We start from the raw sequence: 12137 nt of genomic DNA, 5'->3' as shown, positions 1-12137 counted from the left end.
CTAGCCGGGTCTCGCGCATGCGCACGACGGAGCCGGCTCAGTCGTGCGCATGCGCTCTGGGCCACCATCGACCCGGTTGCGAGTGCTCAGCGCTTGCGACCGGGTCTGAATCAGGCCCTCATTATTATTATCTAAATTATGTTAAAACAAACTTTTATTCAGTACACTTTTAAAACACAGGTATTACAACCAGTGGCAGATTTTGTAGTCAATGCTGTCCGTGACTGAGCTGGCTACACTGTGACTGGCAGTGGCTTCCCATTGGAAGAGCTACCTGCCAGTCACATAAACAGGCACTCTCAGGGGGAGGTAGCTCCTCCCCCTGGGACTGCCAGTCCGGACTGCTATTAGCAGAGGGCGGCTTCCAGTAGGAAGCCACTTCTCTGCCTTTCCTCCAGCCCTACCCGGCTCCTTGGGGATGCAGACAATGCAGCCCTTTGGAAGCTGGTGATATGCTCATGCGCGGCGCCCCGCCACTAGTGCGCATGCCCCGTCCCGGCGCCTGTCCGATTGTTCACAAAGGCGCCAGGACCCGGCCAGTAGAAGCCGGGTGAGTAGTTTTCAGCGGCGGCAGCCCCCCTCTTCTATGAACCATGATTCTACTCATACAGTAAAAACTTTAATGTATACTTGTATACCCTATAATAGGGCTGTTGCTAGCGAGATATACAATAAAAAAAATATATAGAAATAACGTAAGTTTTTTTTCTGGAATGTAATCTTTTGTTGTTACTAGCAGTTCTATTTCTGTGTATTATCCTATGTATACTGTTATTCTGCTGGCTGGCTTTTCTGGGAGAGTTCTCACTACCTCAATCCAGCTGGGAAAACAGCACTCACGTGTTTGCCAAAAAAGTTGTGAAGACATAAACGAGCTGTAAGGGAGTCTTGGACGGACCTCCCGGCCCTCCGCCCTCCCCATGCAGAGCTTGGCCAGCCCCGTGGGTTGTGCTGGAAGAGCTGGTGTCATTAAGTCCTGGAAGGGAAGCAGATCCTGATCCTGGAACTGTGGAGGCGGACATCACGGAGTCACTGGCGTTGCAGTCTAAAAAGGTGGACAGAGGGAATAATACAAAAAGGAAGACAGACAAAAGACAGGCATAAAGACACAAAAGAAAAGTTTCATTACAGGTCAAAAAAAAAATCAAAAATATATCATGAAAAAAGATTTAAAAGAATTACCAAGATACACAAAGGGGGGGTTGAAATGAGTAAACAATAGGTGGGGGGGGGGTGGAAAGTGTGAAGGACAATGGATAAATACAAAATGTATGAGTGACACTGAAATATAACTACCAAGCAAATAAATGCTTATTATAGCCAGCAGATGGCAGTGATGATTCACTCTAAAGATATACTTGCAATCGTGTATGTTTTACTTTCTACCGCCACATTTTTGCACACACACTAAGGCTATTTTTTTTGTCAGTAGCCAATTAACCTACCAGTATATTTTTGGGAGTGTGGGAGGAAGCCCACACAAGCATGGGGAGAGCATACAAACTCCACGCAGTTAGAGCCAAGGTGGGAATCGAACCCAAGACCTCAGTGCCCTGAGGCAGTAATGCTAACCACTGGACTGATCTTTTCACCTGTGGAATTATGTTTTTGGTTTTTTGCCACCATTAAAATTAGCTTCTTACTGGGTGTATCCATGAGGAGGCGAAAAGGATTCACTTACTATGGGGGACCACAAGACTCTTCTCATCCTCCTCACTGTCTGGTCCTGAACACCATTCATCCCCACTGTACGGCTGCTTCCGTTCCAAGACACAACGCCGCTTACTGCGCGGGGCTAGCTCTCCTGGATTAGTGCAGGAAAGAGCGAAACGCATTGAGACAGTACAAAGGCATTACTTATGAGGTACTAATTACTTTATACATCATTAGTATCAGCATTGCCTTAAAAAAATTTAAAAAAATCTGTTGACCTAACTAAGCACAGGTGATGCATTCAGTGTTCTCTATCACGACAAATCCTCCACATGAACAATACAAAAAGTGATTCATCTCGGTACATAAAGGGGATGGTGAGTTTTTTCTTCTTTTTACAGGAACAACATTTGTCATTTTAACAAGGTCGTAACTGATAAAGACTTGTTGCCTTCACCAGCCAAGGCTATTGTTTTCCTGTATGTTCCTGTAAGATCATTATAGGCAAAGCTGACTAAGAGAATTGAATGTTCCTGTCTCAGCTTTTTTGGGACATTCCATGAGTTCACAGCTGTGAGGCTACACAGCCAAAAGCTCAGATCACACACAGCAACCAAACGTAACACATGAAATACGGCTTTCCTTGATCCTGAGAGAAACCAGGAATTGTTACTTGAACTGACATGAATTGCAATAAATAAAAAGCCTAATACTACACATCATTTTTTTAAAAAGTCCATGTCCATCTATTGTCCATACTTTGTGTAGTTAAACATTAAAATCCCCTGGGCGGCACCGATCCTCTAGATCTCACCTTTAGGTTCTGGTTCCAGTGAAGGGGTTCCCGATTCTCTTTGCTCTCCAACCTCTCCGGCGGAATCTCTCTGCCCTGTGCCATGGTTCGGTCCCTGGTTCTGTGTGCTCTTTAGACCCACACCACTTGGGGACATGTGATTAGCTTTGGGGCCAAGCAGCCCTGTCCCTTTTGGGCCCTGGCTCACATTCGGAGGCTGTGATTGTCCGCCATTGCTGGATGCCTTCCCATGATTGGCCAGTTTGCTTTCCGGGTGCATTTGATTGGCCGAGGCTTACACTGATGTCAAGTGAGGACGTCAGATAACCTGCAGAAAAGGAATGAGAACTCAGGAATAATGTAATATATTCACATAATTAGAAGCTACACAAGTGATTCTCAATCATTTTCCACCTGGGTTATTTGTACCCCTGACATTTGCAAAGCAATACACTTGTAATGTATAGAATTGCTATTACATAAAATGTCGAGGAGCCAAAATAAGTATACAAAAGCAATATGTGTGCTAAAAACAAGGTTTAAAATAAATACACAATATGCTTTCTTTTACTGGGATATACTTTTTCATTGTGGCATCAGGGTCCTACCGTGATGCATGGGGCTAGAGATCCCTAGGATACTGTCCATCGGCAAGTGTGTACGGGCCATCAACCGATCGCTCGTACACATGCAGCGGCTGCCGCGGGGAGGGGGTCGCCAACCAGCCTGGAAGATGATGGTCGTTCAGTGTATATGAACTACCATCATCTACAGATATATCTTTGCAGTGTGTACCCACCTTTAGTGTCTAATTATCCCCTGGATGTCCTGCTCTAAAACATGGAAGTCACAGTAAATATCCCCTGGGGGTATTCGTAGCCTAGGTTGGGGAATCCATCAACAAGTGAACAATGTAAAACATTATAAGCAAAGGATGCAAGCATAGGTCCTAAAACTACAAGTCCTGTGTGTCACATGTCTCATTCTTTTATTGGTTGCTGCCAGATAGGTCAGCGACCAAGACCTACTGGAAACGGATTACTCAAAAACAAGTTCTATGGGAAAAACTTGCTGCTAAAGCTGAAAATACCACTGTCAGCCAAACTAGTTCACATAGGGGTGTCACTGGTGACCATTACACCTCAAGGTACCCATACACGATGCGATGAACCGTGTAGGGCGACTGCCGATCCGTCGGCAGACGGATCGTGCTGTCACCGCCGGCAATCGTGCGGTCCACGCAGACCGCACGATATAACGGCTTCCCCTCCATCTGAATGGGATCATACATCGCATCCCAGGTCAGATGGTTTTGCTGGAAGATCTGGGGATGCGATGTACGACCTCGGGGGAGCGCGCAGCACGATATCAGGTACGGTATCGTGCCCATACACGGCACGATATAGCACCTATATTGTGCCGATCCGTGGGATCGGCACATATATCGTGCAGTGTATGGGGGCCTTCTCACTACAGCAGAGTATTATCACAATAGATTTAGGCAATTGCAAAGAAAACAAACAAACACTACTAGACATCTAATAAGTTAGTAACAATCCATTTTATAGACAGAAAATATCCTGTTCCCACAGCTTCCCCCTATCCTAGAAGGATAGGCATTTGCAGATGGTATGTATGACCGCATTGTACACTAAACGTGATTGTATCTTTTATTCTAATACTTTCTCTGTGTGGGGAGCATCAAGCTACATTTCAGAATAGTGTAATAAATATCAACACAATGGCATGCATTTGTAATGCAGTTAACGTTCTGTTTACACAACATAGTGAATGTATATTTTTAAATCATCAGTTTAAACAGCAATTGGGATAAGAAACATTATAACAGCATTGGTGTGTGTGGGGGTAATTGCGAAAAATCACAGTGCATTGCTGTTCCCCATAATGCTATTTTATGCTTTCATCTACGCAATTAAAGTTGTGCGAACTGTTCAGAAAATATAACACTATACAATAATAAAACATCAAACCATTTGTTTACAGCAATATCTGGAAGAAGTTAAAACCCACTGTGAGCATTAAGAGCTGGGTTTCCAAATCTTCAAATATATATTTTATGGATGACTAACGAGATTTACTAACCACCACCAATTTTTAATGATACATTTATATGGTAAGAAGAACAATGCTCAGCCCACACCATTGCTGGGTTCATAATATACAGGTTGAGTCTCCCATATCCAAAATGCTTGGGACCAGGGGTATTTTGGATATAGGAATATTCCGTATTTTGGAATAATTGCATATTATAATGAAATCTCTTGGAAATGGGACCCAAATATACACACAGAATGCATTTATGTGTTATATACACCTTATACACACAGCCTGCAGGTCATTTTATACAATATTTTTTATAATTTTGTGCATCAAAAAAAGTTTGTGTACATACATGAAATTAATTTATGTTTCATATACACCGTATACACACAGCCTGAAAGTTATTTTATACAATCTTTTTAATAATTTGTGCCTTAGACAAAGTTTATGTACATTAAACCATCAAAAATCATTGGTTTCATTATCTCAGTCATGCTGAAAATATTCCGTATTTTGGAATATTTGGATATGGGAGACTCAACCTGTATGTCGTTTAATAGTATCAGTAAGATATTGCATTTATCCTGGGGGTGTGGGTGACAATGTCAAATTGGGCTGAATGTCGACAAGGATGTTACTGTATGTCAACATGTGAAATGATGACACCCACAATGTCGACACTGTCATAATGTTGCAATTGTGAATGTCAACAGTCGGCATATAGTGTTTAGTCCATTTAAGCCCTAACGTAACTGCAGCCTAACGCTAACCCTAACCTGAACTGTCGACATTGCGCAACAATGACATTGTGAATGTCGACAGTTTGATTGTCGACATTCTGACTACATACCTGTCCTGATTCTTTTTTTTTTACTAAAGGGCAAAAAATATCACTTGTTTTACGGTTGGCATACTTATCGAGGGTTGGTAATCATGATGGGAACCTACTAGTTAGGTTGTAAGATGAAGGATATTTCTAATTTAAGGCATAAGAAAAAAAAAAAAGGTGTATAGCAATAATAAAGCTGAGAAAAGATTGCGTGAGTGGAGGGTTTACCATCAACCCCAATAGGCTCGCATCAAAGGATGGCAGCAGATTTGTACCTATTCAGCACATATGTCTAACTTTACTTCTCATCACCAAAGATAAATGAACTCCAAGAACAAGTAAAATCAAGTGGCCCGAGTTTCCAGGAGACTGAAACTAGGAGACGTTCCGAGTTAGTGTTCCTGGGGTCTCTCGCTGTTGCTGCACCTAAAACACTGGGGTAGCACAACGGTGCAATGATTAGCTGGTAAGGAATATAGATTGCAAGCTCCACTGGTGCAGGGACTGATGTGAATGACTATTCTCTGTAAAGCGCTGCAGAATATGTGCACGCTATATAAATAACCATTTATAAAAATAAAAAAAAATCAATATTAATCACTCAGTATTATGATGCTCATTGTGGCGCAGCTGGCCGCTTCCTACCTGTGAAGCTGCGGCTTCTCCATGTTTGAAGAGGACCGCCGCCTTGCATCCACGCCGCAAGAAGCGGGTAGTAGGAACGCCTTAAAATCTTGAAATGAATGTAGTGTGGACAAGGCCTTAAAGATGGGGTACAGTATCCGGCAACAAAAGTTGTGCACAGGCTCCAACAAAGTAAATCAAAACCTGCCTGAAGCGGACAAATCACAAAGCAGGAACCAAAAGTCATTTGAAGACATTGTTAAATGCATCCACGTCCCAATTACAGCACTTTTTATTGTACATTTTCAAGCACTGAAAAGATCCCTGCTGTATATAAAACATTCCCCTCACCCTGCTTTGCTCATGCTCTGAACCATTGATCGCTGCTCCGGATATACAGTAATTCAGAGGCATTGCTTTACCATGCAGCTCTCGCAAAGATTACAGTGCTCGATTCTGACACACGTGTATAATCACAGTGCCCGGTTCTGACACACGTGTGTGATCACGGTGCCCGGTTCTGACACACGTGTGTGATCACGGTGCCCGGTTCTGACACACGTGTGTGATCACGGTGCCCGGTTCTGACACACGTGTGTGATCACGGTGCCCGGTTCTGACACACGTGTATGATCACAGTGCTCGGTTCTGATACACGTGTGTGTGATAACAGTGCCCGGTTCTGACATACGTGTGTGATCACAGTGCCCGGTTCTGACACACGTGTGTGATCACAGTGCTGTATTCTGACACACGTGTGTGATCACATTGCCCGGTTCTGACACACGTGTGTGATCACAAGGTGTACAGTATAGAAATCAGTTAAATAGCAGCCACTATCTATGTACATACCCGGGCATAGGGGTCTATTTACTAAGACTTGGGTAGAGATAAAGTAGATGGAGATAAAAGTACCAGCCAACCAGCTCCTGTCATTTTTCAAACTCAGCCTGTGACATGACAGTTGGGAGCTGATTGGCTGGTACTTTATCTCCGTTCACTTCATCTTCATCCAAGGCTTAGTAAATAGACCCCATATTGTGGTAACTACCCCAAATAACTTTGTACATTCCGTCAGATCCTCATCTGTCTGTGCCCTTGCATTGTATCCCACGCTCATACTACCTGTCTCTCAGTTTTCTTCTGGTGACGCCCTAACGCTCTCTCTTTATTCTGTATCATTTCTCTTTCCTTCCTGCTGGCAGTATTATCAGCCACTTTCCCCTAGATCCCTATTCCCTGCTCCTATCATTTCTCCTCCGTCATCCCATCTATTTCTGTCTCCTGTCACTCTCTCTCTTTCTTGAGGTCTCTATATATAGCCGTTGCCAGCTGTAGACTCCTAGGTCAGACTCTTAGAGATATAACCTAACCTCTGATACTGGAGTAGTTCCCAGGATACAATGGCATTTTCCCTGGTATTCTTGTATTCTCCTATTGGGACTGTTCTGTAATGTATGTGTAGATGTAGGACAGGAACACAAGATGGCCACAGGAACTCCTGCCTTGTGTGCACACTCTAAATGCGGATATTCTCCCGTTGGCAGAGTTGTAGATTTATCTGCGACCACACACACCGTCCCTTATCTATGTTTGGATTCATAGCCATCATAATTAGCAGTGTTAATTTGCACCATCATTATCCATCAGTCAAGAGCATGCAATTCCGTTGACATGCCCTCGCTAAACTTGGCCTGCGTGTGAATGCCCCATTGAGACCCAGGCCCCAGCGTGGGGCACTCAGCCCTGCAGCCTGGGAATATGCACTGGCTGCAGCGGCTGTTCACACTCCCCAAGTGCAGCGCTCCGAGGGTTATCTGCAACCCTTGCAGTCGCTCGACTTAGTCCGGCAGCGGGGCACTGGGAGCCGACTTTTCCCCAGTGTGCGGCTCTGTGCATGGATAGCCCTGCAGACAGGGACAATTGTCCCGGCTGCAACTGCTCCCTGCTGCCCTGTAGGGCTGATGCAACGGGGGCTAAGCTCTCAGTCCCCAGCAGTCGGCACATGGGACTACATCCTGGCTGCGGCGCCTCTTTGTATACAATCCCCAAATCATTATGTTCTTTTCAAAATTTCTCTGGAGGGAACACAAGTATGATTGCCAGACAGTCAAAAGGAAGTCTAACAAAATGAGAGGGGGGTAGCAAGAAACTAAGGGGCAATAGATAAAGAGGGGAATGGAAAAATGGAAAAAAGGGGTAAGTGTGTCAGAGGGAGAAGAAATCGACAGAGGGAGCAGGAGGAGAGATGGATTAAAAGGGGGAGAGTAGAAAAAAAGTGGATGGAGGATGGATTGCTGGAGAGATGAAGAGGAAGTCTAAAAATAAATAAATAGGCAGCACCAGGGACAACAGCTAGTAACAAATAACACTGGGGAACAAAAAAAAGAAAAAATATTTTCTTGCTAAGGTTTTAAAATCGGTGTGAGAGTACTCGCAGGTCCTATTTTCACATTAGATCTTCGCTATAGCTGAATTGGCTCCAGTTTTCAAATTAATTAAAAATGATAAAATTCAATTATTTTCTCCATTTGAAGTACCTTACTAATCTAGGCCGCTTTCCTTAACAGAATCAACTTAGTTTTGCTTTTTTAATAACTACCCTCTTTCAACAATAACAAGAATTTGTTTTATTTGTGATAACGTAGCTGGTAGTCATGTCTGAGACACATAACACATTCATATCTCCTCACTAACGCTGGGAGGAGGCGTGGCCGTGCGCTGCTGAGCCTGCTGGGACATCCTCAGACCACAGCCACGCCTCCTCCCAGCACACAGAGAGGACCAAGGGACATCCTCAGACCACAGCCACGCCTCCTCCCAGCACACAGAGAGGACCAAGGGACATCCTCAGACCACAGCCACGCCTCCTCCCAGCATACAGGGAGGAGCAACGGAGAGGACCGAGTGACGCAGTTAGCACCTCCTATTCCTTTGTTCGGCCCTCTTTCTGTCCCACCACAACCGATTTCCCGCCGTTTGGGCTTGTTTTGTTCAGTACGTCCTCGGCTTTTGTTGGGAGTTAGCACTGAATGTGTGAAACAAAACGTTTTCTCTGTAAAAATTAGTCTTCTCGGAGACGGTGTACTGACAAACCGGATGTATTTTGTTATATTTCTGGTAAATATAGTGTTGCAAAAGAAAAAATATAACTGTATTCGTAAAACAAGCGTTTGGGGCTTATTTTGGACATCACATAAGCCTGCACTTAGGCAAACGCAGGGGGGGGGGGGGGGGATTCCAGTTGTCTGGAAACCCCTCCATTCCAGCCCACACCATGACCACAAGAGAGATAGTGATATGATAAAATTTTACTACCGTGTTTCCCCGATAAGACCTACCCCGAAAATAAGCCCTACCCTTACTTTTGAAAAACGGTCCAAAATAAGCCCTAACTAAATCCCCATTTTGTCCGGTCCCTGCCTGCGCTACACTAAAATGCCCCCGGCTCCGCCCCCGCATGAAATGGATGCTGCTGTTAAAGATTTCACAGTGGCATCCGATCACAGCTGCAGCGTCTCACTCTCTCACAGTGAGCAAGCCATACTGCCGTTCTTTAGCCAAAATAGCGAACTTGTGTATTGCAACAATATTCCGGAACCTTCTCCAGATGATGGGCTTACCAGAATATTGCAGAAGGCTGATGGTTCTTTTTGGACAGTTCTAAAAGGAGCTTAAAATGCGTATTACTGCACAATGGGAATAAATTTGTGTCGATTCCTAAATCGGTCAATCAAAAAAACTTAAAGAACAGTGAAAATATCAAATTAGTCTTAGAAAAAAATGCTTATTCTCAGCATCAGTGGTCTGTTTGTGTCGATTTAAAAAATGGTAAACTTTCTTCTTGGGCAGCAAAGTGGATATACTAAGTACCCTTGTCACATATGCTAATGGGATAGTCGTGCAAAACTAAAGCACTGGCAGCAAACCGTACAGCCTCCAAGAGAAGTTATAACTGTAGAAGCCAACATCATTCATGAGCCCTTAATTGACAGGAAAAAAAAAAAAAAATCATACTGCCGTCTCTCCATATCAAACTGTGTTTAATGAAACAATCTGTAAAAGCATTGGACAAGTCAGGCGGTTGTTTCACGTATATTGGTCGAACATTTCCATCTCTTAGTATTGAAAAATTAAAGGCAGGAATTTTTGACGGCCCACAGATATGGAAACTGGTGAAGGACTCAAATTTTACCACATCTATGACTGATACCGAATCCGAAGCATGGCTGAGTTATGTGGCTGTCATTCAAAATTTTTTAGGCAATCACAAGGCAGGCTACTATCATGAATTAGTTCACAACATGCTAAAATGTTTTGAGAAAGTAGGTGCCAACATGAGTATTAAAGTAAATTTTTTGTACAGCCATTTAGATCACTTCCCGTCCAATCTAGGAGATTTATGCGAAGAACAGGGTGAACGGTTCCACCAGGATATTCAGGTAATGGAAGAAAGATATCAAGGAAGGTGGGATCGTCACATGATGGCCGATTACTGTTGGGAGTCTGCAGAGGGACTGCCCGCAACAAGAATACAAAAGAATATCCTACAAAAAAACGGTTCTCATATCTTCCTAACACTTATGTATGTAATTATCCTGTCTTTTTATAACATTTTACAAATCAAATTTAATCAGAATTAAAAAAAATTATCTTAACATTGTCTAATTAAATTTTTCATAAATATCAAAGACATATGCATCTCTCAAAAACTAGAGCCAACTGAAAAATAAGCATGGCATATTCATTATCAGGAGCACAAAGTTAATCGAAATCGACTCTTAAATCCCTGGCAAGAGATTGACTGTTCCCCAGTGTAATTTTATCCAACATCCCCTTCTCTCCTCTAGTATAACAGTGGTGATCTAGTTGCTATTTGGAGCCAGGGATTGCCACAGACTACAATTTATGGAGTTTTTTTTCAGGTAAACATTAAACATCTTCACAATAATATGATGTAGTTTATATATGTGCATTCCAATCTCCACTCTACTATTAGTACAGACATCCTCCTTCCATTGACCATCATAAGTATTACACACCCTTACTTATGCATTAAGTATTATGCATCAGTCGGCAGAATCCCCAATCCCGATCAGACCATCGGCGATCCAAACTCGCCAATTGCCAGACTCCAATTATAAGCAATTCCTCAGGGGATCGGCAAAATACAACATGTTAAAAATCCCCAACTCGCCAATTCCAGCAATTTTTTTGGGCCGGACTCAGCTAAATCGAGATTGTCCAACATGTTGGATTTTGCCGATCACCCGACCCAGACATCTGTAGAATGTAGGATTGTTCTGATAGATGCCTGATGTACAGCCAGCTCATTATGTTGGATTTTGCCAATTACTCGACCCAGGAATCAGACCAATGGAGGGCTGGTGTATGGCCAGCATAAGCCACGGGGATAATTCTGAGGCAGGGGCGGCTGTACTAACAGTCATCTATGGGTCTATAATCTCATGCCAGGAAAAGAAGCTGAATTTCCAAGGCATGCTTACTACAAAAGGGGCATGGTCTGCAATGGTTTGTGCCACACTCAATGTCTTAATGAGCATCCCTACATTTAAATGTCACCTTATGCCAACATCTGCCACTCTATAAAAAAAAAAAAAATGTATAAAACAGGACAGAGACAAGAAAAAAAAAATTGAATGGAATATAAATGCAATGCGGAAAGTGAGTGAACAGTCATCAGAACATATAAGGCTTATATGTGCATCCTGGTAATTGTAGTTCAGCAAAATGTGCAGTTTTCCTAAGCCTGATCTATTCTAATGCATATACCGATGCCGGAATCCCGACAACAGTTGGAATCCCAGCTCCAGAATCCTGACCGTAAGTATTCGGGCTTAGGCACTTGGGGAGGGTTAGGGTTAGGCTGCGGTTTTAGGGTTGGGCTGCGGCAAAGGTGGCTTAGAGTTGGGGTACTTACCTAAACCTGTCAGAATTCTGACTACCAGCATCCCGATGGCCAGGATCCCGTACCCAACTCTTGTCATGTACCTGCACTTTGCTTTTGCCCTGAACCCCCTTGAATAGCCCTAGAAAAGCCCGTAATAACTATCCTGAATACGGGACACATTGAGAAGTGCTTTCATATCTCCGGTGATGACGTCGTCATCTGGCACATAATATCATGGTAATAATGTGACACGCTAACGGTACTAC

The 12137-nt window shown here is 43.4% G+C and overlaps 1 protein-coding gene across 4 annotated transcripts in view; it reads right to left on the bottom strand.

Moving 5' to 3' along the window:
* BCL9L (BCL9 like) overlaps positions 1-12137 on the bottom strand; it is a 47066-nt gene that overhangs the window by 14547 nt on the left and 20382 nt on the right. For all 4 annotated transcript variants that reach the window (XM_088458747.1, XM_088458749.1, XM_088458748.1 and 1 more), the window contains exons 2-4: positions 2468-2774; positions 1682-1804; positions 841-1045 (exon numbers count right to left, since the gene is read on the bottom strand). In XM_088458747.1, coding sequence (XP_088314873.1) covers positions 841-1045; positions 1682-1804; positions 2468-2726 — 587 coding nt within the window. In that variant the 5' untranslated portion in view covers positions 2727-2774. The remainder of the gene's footprint in view (positions 1-840; positions 1046-1681; positions 1805-2467; positions 2775-12137) is intronic.

The sequence above is a fragment of the Taudactylus pleione genome, unplaced genomic scaffold, assembly GCF_031769625.1.
Source record: "Taudactylus pleione unplaced genomic scaffold, aTauple2 ptg000848l, whole genome shotgun sequence".
Lineage (NCBI taxonomy): Eukaryota > Metazoa > Chordata > Amphibia > Anura > Myobatrachidae > Taudactylus > Taudactylus pleione.
The sequence above is the reverse complement of the archived record's forward strand: the minus strand, read 5'-3'. Positions and strand labels throughout refer to the sequence as shown.